At 32.4% G+C, this 7,867-nt stretch overlaps 1 protein-coding gene across 1 annotated transcript; it reads right to left on the bottom strand.

The window, feature by feature from the left end:
* Positions 1–2,718: 2,718 nt before the first annotated feature.
* On the bottom strand, positions 2,719–7,209 carry LOC132181015 (protein trichome birefringence-like 43). Its single transcript, XM_059594053.1, has 5 exons — positions 6,931–7,209; positions 3,895–4,066; positions 3,575–3,753; positions 3,327–3,485; positions 2,719–3,212 (listed from the first exon to the last, which is right to left on the bottom strand). Exons 1-5 carry the CDS (start codon positions 7,188–7,190, stop codon positions 2,912–2,914), a joined length of 1,071 nt encoding a protein of 356 aa, XP_059450036.1. The 5' UTR covers positions 7,191–7,209; the 3' UTR covers positions 2,719–2,911.
* Between the last annotated feature and the right edge of the window lie 658 nt (positions 7,210–7,867).

Genomic DNA, 7,867 nt, shown 5'->3' with positions numbered 1-7,867 from the left:
TAATTTTTATTTACTTTTTAAATTCAATTAATAAAAAATTATTATGCTGACATGGCAAAACAATGCGTTTCAAAGAATATAACGACAGTTAAAAAAATTTGACGGTAGAAATTTTATTGGAATTTTGATTGACCCAAAGAGTAAATTTTCGAAAAATAAAAAAACTTAGGGAGATAAAAATTTTAGCGTGTTGATATATTTACCCTTAATTTTTTTATTAATTAGATTACATTAGGTATTTAGATCTTTTAATATATATTATTAATAGTTTTTTTTTTTTTAGATTATTAGATTTGTGTTTAGATGATTATATATGTGTTTAGATAATTACATTTTATTTTAGCATAACGCCCCCAAATCTAACCTTGACCAGTCTAGTATGATTACTGGCAATTACATTAATATAGCTAATGGGTAGCTAACTGGGGAACCACCCCTCTAAGTGTAATTAGAGTAAACATATAGGAAAGTAAAATAAATCTGAGGAATCTAATAACCATAAAAGGAAGCATACACTATTCTCGAAAATAGACATTGAGCAACTAATAGGAATACAAATAACCTGATAACAACATGAAGATCTTTGTCTTAAATAAATCCGAAGTGACAACCTCGCCACTCTCCCTTCCTAGAAAGAGGGTTCATACAAGATGTAATAACTGCAAAAGTTTAAAGACTTAATAAGTAAACCCTCATAGTTGAGTACGACATGAGGTAGTTACTATTGAGCAGAAATAAACATCCAGTTTGACAAAAGTCTAAAGAAAGGTGTTGTCTTTGTTAATACACAATAAAAATGTCTTTTGGGAAAATTATATTTTACCCCTCCAAAGTTTGGGCGATTTGCAATTTGACTTCCAAAGTTTCAATTGTTGCAATCTACCTCACCCCTCCCCCCCCGAAAAAAAGTTTCAAATTTTTGCAAGTTGACCAATTGTATCTAAAACTTCCTATATTGCCCCTAATTTTTCTATAAAAGATTTAAAAAAAAAAAAATCACAGCCTCCCCTTTGGCCATCTAGACATCTTTGCACCCCCAATTTTTTTTTTTTTTTTTTTTTTATTGAAAATAAAAATAAAAATAAAAATTAGGAGCAATATGGGAATTTTGTAATAACATTAGTCGAATTGCAAAAATTTGGAACTTTGGGAGAGGGTGGATTGCCAAAATTAAAACTTTGGAGGTCGAATTGCAAAGTGCTCCAAACTTTGAGATGATAAAATGTAATTTTTCCATATCTTTTTGTTGAAATAAGCGGTGTACTTCTAGAGGCAATCGCCTAAGAGTTTTAATGCTGAAAAGTAATGCTTTAATATGTCATAACTATCATGTATGGTTTACCCGAGACATCACCCTTTCTCAGCAGGGTTGGTGCTGTCCCAAGGGACCTGTAATACAATGCCGGTGCCTCGACCATTGTACTCTACCGTCTATATACTAGCAGCTCGACCGAGTCCGAGACGCTACTAATAATGTACTTCCTATAGTGACCCGCCAATTAAAGCTGTGCTGGTCATGAAATAGCCATTGGATCTAACGCCTATATATCACATCTACATGTATTTGACCATAGAATCAAGTTTATATAGTAAACCCATTGCCATTATACTACACGTACTGGTGTACATGTCATACGATGCATGTTATCAATCGATTATTAGGACAATAACCAAGTTATACAAAAGTAGGCATGGTCATATCATACAGGTACTCAGTCAGTTGACATATCACACATTTTTAAGGAAAACAGTCGTAAGTGTTTAAGGAATGGTCATGCCATTCTAGGAGTCTATTCCGCAAACTAAACAGGACCTAAGGGATTAGTTATTCTTGGGAATAGACCCTTACTAAACAAAAGAATGATTATTTCATATAAATAGCCATTCAATTCCAAGAGTCTATTCTGCAAACCAAATGGGGCGGGGCCTAAGGGATTAGTGAAAAGAAATCGAAGGTAAGACCGCAAGTTTATGAGATCAGCGAATGAAATTTATTTCAAAAAGATAATTCAAGCTTGGCTATAGTAGGATTAGCTATTCCTTTCCAGAAGTCAATTCCTCGAATCAAATTAAACTACGCCTGAGTTAGAGAAAGGAAAGATTTGTCCTTTAATTGCTTGTCTTGGCTTGAGAGAGAAGAAAGACATGCAATAAAAGCGCATGCTTCATATGTTTTGCCGTATCAACAACTTGGAGATAAAGTTGAAATGCTTAATTAATTAGGAGCATCTCAACCACATCCCCATAGCCCACAGGCATATTGGAAGCTTTATACTAGAAACAAAGAGTGTTTATTAAAGACGTACAAGCCATAAAAGGCTAAAAAGCACATGTTCTATATGTTTTTGCATATCGACAACAACAGAGAGATAAAGTTGATATGCTTGCATGCATGGGAGCTTCTCAACCACATCCCCATAGGGATTCTAAAAGAGTGTTGGTCCATGAATCTTCATCTTATCATCTCAATTTCTCATTTCTCACAAATCATCTACCCTTATTTACTTTTAGAAGATATATACTAGAGTACTAACTCTTTTATTAACATATAAGTACTAAGCTTATTCATTGGAGTTTGGAGATGATTAAAATAATTAATAAAAGAAATATTACGAATACCAATAAATAAGTTTCACACCATGTTAGTATTTATTCATCTGTTAGTAAAATAGTTAGTACTCCTAGTAACATATTTTCCTTATAAAAAAAATAGAGAGAGGGAGAGAGAAGCATATTGTTTCTCATGCATATAATCGATTTGGTGCTTGTTCTAATTAAGCACCATATATAATGAGTCCATTTTCTATTGATTTATTTGCGGTAATATATAATTTTAATAATAAAAAAAAGAACATTATTGGTTGGAAAAATAATGAAAATGATTAAAGCGTGATGGAAGCAAGCAAGCAAGCTAGTTGTAAAGGAGAGCGGCATATAAGAGTTGATTCCAAGTATCAGGTACACCGGCTAGGCACCAATGGCTGCAATCCATGACGGCGTGGCCGTGTCCATGGTAGAATGATGGATGCCCATCTTTCCGTAGCTGGGATAGGGTTGTAATATTAAGCAAGTGGACCGCCTTCCGCATCTTCCCTATCACTTTCTCTACCACCGCCTCTGCGGGATCTGCACCTCCTGGATAAGTAGGGCCACCCACTGGCTCTGTTTCTCCCTCGCACCGATTTCCATTTGCTTCTCCCCAAATACTTGAACTAATAATTCATTAATTAATTCGTTATGCCAACGAATCAATGATCTTATATATATATATATATATGAGAATATTTGAGAAGAGAAAATTAATTAATTAATCAATCAATTCTTACTTGGAATGATCTGGGGAAACCCCTTGAAAAAAGACCTTGGTCTTTGTAGGGTCGACATTAGAGTCAACCCATTGAGCCCATGTGTTCAACCCTTTCTCGAATGCAACCAAGCGATCCATGTCTTTGTACGTCTTACTCCCTTCTTCAATATAATCCCATCTGCAAAAAACCAATTAATTAGTTTTACATATATATATATATATATAGTGGTTCAACGAACTACTACTAGTCTACTACTACGTACGTACGGTTGTTTTCTTCCTGTATGAGTCCACCAATGCCATGAATTGAAGATCAATACGTCTGATCCACTCCATACTTTTGCGCCCTCAATTGAGTCAAGCTTAAGAACCCGCCCCATACCAGACCTGCTTATAATATCAACAAGAAATGCATGCCGGTAGAACAACACTTTAACATCGTACTCCTGTCCATTTATAATTAAATTGAAACCAACATAAATTAAGTTTAAAATCAGAATCACATACATAGGAATTGATCATGAAACAAAAGTAGGTACGTACGTAGTAGATAATATATATAATTATTATTATTAATTAATTGTTACCGGAAATGTGAATGTGGAGAGCTCCCCAGTCCTCCTTAAGGTGTAATTAGCCTGTGGTGCACCTGTATGAAGCATGCAATTGAGTGATTGCCATTGGTTCAAACTCAACGAGTCCCCCACAAACATTATGCTCTTCCCACTAAGCCTTGACAACATATCTCCACCATCGAATCTACACAAACAAACAAACTTTCATCCAATCACCTTCATTGGATCAAAATTCAATAATAATCTATAAATCACAAATCTAATAGTAATTTTAAAAGACATATCATGAATTTTTAGTAGATAGAAGAGTGGTGTCTTAGTGTCTATCATTATATATATTTGTGGATAAAAAGCTACCAAACCAAGTTAACAACATAATTGCCTTTACCATATATACTTAACTTGTTCTATTTCTGCACAATTTATACCAACTGGACAATATATATATATATATATATATATGAGGCCTAAACAAATATCCGCTTGTCTACACATGTTTTGCTCACTACAAATGTTAATTAATGCAAACAACATTTTTGATATTTTCGATATTAATTAGTTGCCATAAAATTATTTAGTGCAATGTACTTTGAATTTCATGGTAGCTCCCAAATGATTGGTTAAGACAAATAAATACCCTTATTCATCCAGAAAAAAATAATGTTTTATTTTTCCAAAAAACAATTACGGTATTTCAAGTGTGTTTGGTAAAGAGTTTTATTGTGAATTTTTTGTTTAATTAGTCATCTTCATACATATGTCATTGCTTACAACTATTAGAATATAAATTAAATTATTAAGTTCATCCATTTTTTATTAACTTAAACTTTTATAATAATAAGGGGTAGTTTAATATGTTATTCTAAGTTCGAACCATGTCTCTGTTATTCAATTCACCTTTATTTTTAATTAAATATTTTATGTGTTAAGTCTCACCCATTAAAGGGAAATTTAAATCTACAAGTAAAAGAAAGTGTTAAAAAAAAAAATTAAATTCATTACGTAAACGTTTAAAATAGCTAATTAATTAAGAGAAATCAACTTGAGGTTGAGCTGACAAATTTTATTTATTTATTTAATTTTAACGGAAATCTGAGAATTTCATTAATTAAAGATCACAAATATAAAGTTCTTATAAAACAGAGCAAAAAAATTCTTACGCACATTACAAAACATAAAACTCAGCAAAATTATAACCACATGCTTGACAAGTTGATGAAGAGAAGAAAAAGGGAATCACGTACAATATTGTGATGATGAAAAAGACAAATGGGGTTGAGTGAAGTGGATGATAAACATATATAAAGTGCGGCTCTGGCTCACACGCATGTGTGAGGTCCAGAATGCCTAACCAATAGGGCTTTCCAAATGTGGACAACACTTACAACAAAGGAAGCAACAAATTAAATTAATATTCATTTGTCGCTTTTCTATCTTAATGTACGTTAACCAATTACAAATGCAACACACATGTACGTGTTTGGTTGATCATTTGAAATCAAAGAAAACGATCGAAAGACTAAGCTCATGAAAATGTTATGTTAACAAGTTATAATTCTCTTGTTAACAAGTTATGTTAACAATTAAGGGGCTTAGAAATTGGTACATGTTGGCAGTGGCGGAGCCACGTTACTCCTTGGGGTGCACCCCCAAGGATTTTAATTTTTTTTTTTTAAATTTTTTTAAAAAATTTAAAAAAAAAAAAAAAAAAAAATTATTTTCACAATTTTACCTACCCATTACCCAAGACACAACAACTCTTCCCCCGCACACCCCCATTTAACCCACGGCAATTTGAGCACATATTTATGAACTTTTATAGATATTTTTTGTGATGCTTATATTGTATGAATTATAAATTTTTAAGACGCTAAAAAAATTTTAGCGGCACCCCCAATATAAAATGGCTGGCTCCGCCACTGCATGTTGGAAATGCTATGTTAACAAGTCAGCTAGCTAGCTTCAATAATATTAATGTTTCTTTCACGGGAAGATATAATTCCCTTGGGGTACGGTTGAGTATCAACTATCAACTATAAAGCATCAATATTTTTCCTTTGACGCAATGTTTTATGAAATAATTAAAGCCTCGATCTACAAGATGTCAAAGTTTTAAGTTATTTGTGCTCTAAAATTAATTAACCTAAAGAAATAAAAAAGGAATAAAATATAACACTACTTCACTGCAGAAGGCTTAAATTAATTAAAATCATTTGGGGTTTCAATTCCATGGTGTTTGTTAGACAAATTAAGGCTTTTGGTCTTTGTTTAATTTGTTTTCATTACTCATTACCAACCAATGAAAACTTCAAGGCCAAACAATCCTCATGATGAGGAAAAGTATTATTAAAGGCCATTTCCTTTTCGCTTTTCTCTTTTTATTTTATTTTTTTAATTTATAGAATCCAATGACAGAATTGGAAGCAACAACTTCCGCTACCTCCAGTCACCATGATTAATACAAATTAATCAACGTCCAGTGAAGATACTTGCCCCAATTTAATTACAATATATACCTGAAAGGCAAGTTCATTTATATATATATATATATATGGGATTTCTATAAAGTCGTAATATATTGAATTAAGCATATATTAGGACAAATGATAGAATATATGAAGCAACTACTTTCACACACCATGCATGATTAATGTATTGTTTTTTGGCCCACTACATTCCATGATTAACACCAATCAACTTCCAGGGAAGATAATTACAATATCCACGTACGCATAAAGAGCTAGTAATAATTAATTTCATTTGTTCTCACTTCCTTAGGTCTTGTCTCTTTCATTTTAAATCAATTAGTTGGTCCCAAACAACGAACAATCATGCATGTAGAGTAAGATCGATCGAGTAGAGCCAAAAACCATAAAGAAGTAAAAAAATTAAAATTAATTTGATAAAAAATACAAAACAAATTCCAAGATCGAAGAATATTATAAAGCAAATATATATATATATATATATATATTACACGTACAGATCGATCAAATAATTAATGTGATAAAAGTAAAAAGGTAATAATGAATAATATTAATGAATAACCTTGGTAAGTTGCAGGCAGTGGGTTGCCATCGATATTTGAGATATTGTTTGTCTGGGCGGCCATTGTTTTGGCAATCGAACTGCTTCTCTATGAATGGACAGCTTGATGTATTATAGAGAGGATATGATTCATCAGATATCCAATTCCCTTTGTAAAAGTTGCACCGCTCCCCCCCATGCACTGCTTGGTACAATAGAGAGAGCACTAGCAGTGCAAAGCCAATATTCCAAGAAGAAGAAGAAGAAGTTGGGGTTCCCATGAGAGAGAGAGAGAGAGAGAGAGAGAGAGAAAGAAAGGAGTTGGTGGAACTCCAAATGTATGTGATTTTCAATATATATGGGCATGCGTATAATTTATGTTAATCTCTTCCAAACATGTCAAATTAATCTACTTATAATATTCTATATATATAAATATCTTGTACGAAAATAAGCCCCAATTAATAACATTTTACCTCTTCGAGATTGTGTTATTAATTTAATGACAATGACTCATTTTTGGAAACTGCACTTGGCTTTCGCCTATAATTATTCTTGCTTCAAAATTTAACTCTCCTATAAAATTAATAATATGTATATATTATGTGATTGCGTATACATAGTTGTTGAGGATGCATATATAATCTTTCCTAGAAAACCGTTGGGCATTATATATTGAATGTTTTACGATTTGTAAAAATTAGATATCCCAATTCAACTCCAATAAAGTTGTAAAATACCTACTCGATCATGAGAGAAATGCTAGGTGTTCTCTTGGTGTCCTTTCAATTGTGATGTGGCGTTGAATTTGAGATTATCATTATTGACTTTTAATCTATTGGTGATTTTTCTTACTCGTGATATCACCTGTATTATTTCTTGGCCATAAATCATTTAATTCTGTCAAAAAAACCTTTGGGCATCAATTTGTTCCACAAAAAAAAAAAAAACGAACGTG

The sequence above is a fragment of the Corylus avellana genome, chromosome ca5, assembly GCF_901000735.1.
Source record: "Corylus avellana chromosome ca5, CavTom2PMs-1.0".
Taxonomy (NCBI): domain Eukaryota; kingdom Viridiplantae; phylum Streptophyta; class Magnoliopsida; order Fagales; family Betulaceae; genus Corylus; species Corylus avellana.
Note: the sequence above shows the minus strand (reverse complement) of the source record. Positions and strands in the feature narration are given on the sequence as shown.

Coding starts and splice junctions, on each gene's coding strand:
- LOC132181015 (XM_059594053.1), bottom strand. CDS start 7,190: ATGGGAACCCCAACTTCTTCTTCTTCTTCTTGGAATATTGGCTTTGCA. Junction 4,067..6,930: donor ACTGCCTGCAACTTACCAAG/GTTATTCATTAA, acceptor TTGTTTGTGTAG/ATTCGATGGTGGAGATATGT. Junction 3,213..3,326: donor GTTTCCCCAGATCATTCCAA/GTAAGAATTGAT, acceptor ATGAATTATTAG/TTCAAGTATTTGGGGAGAAG.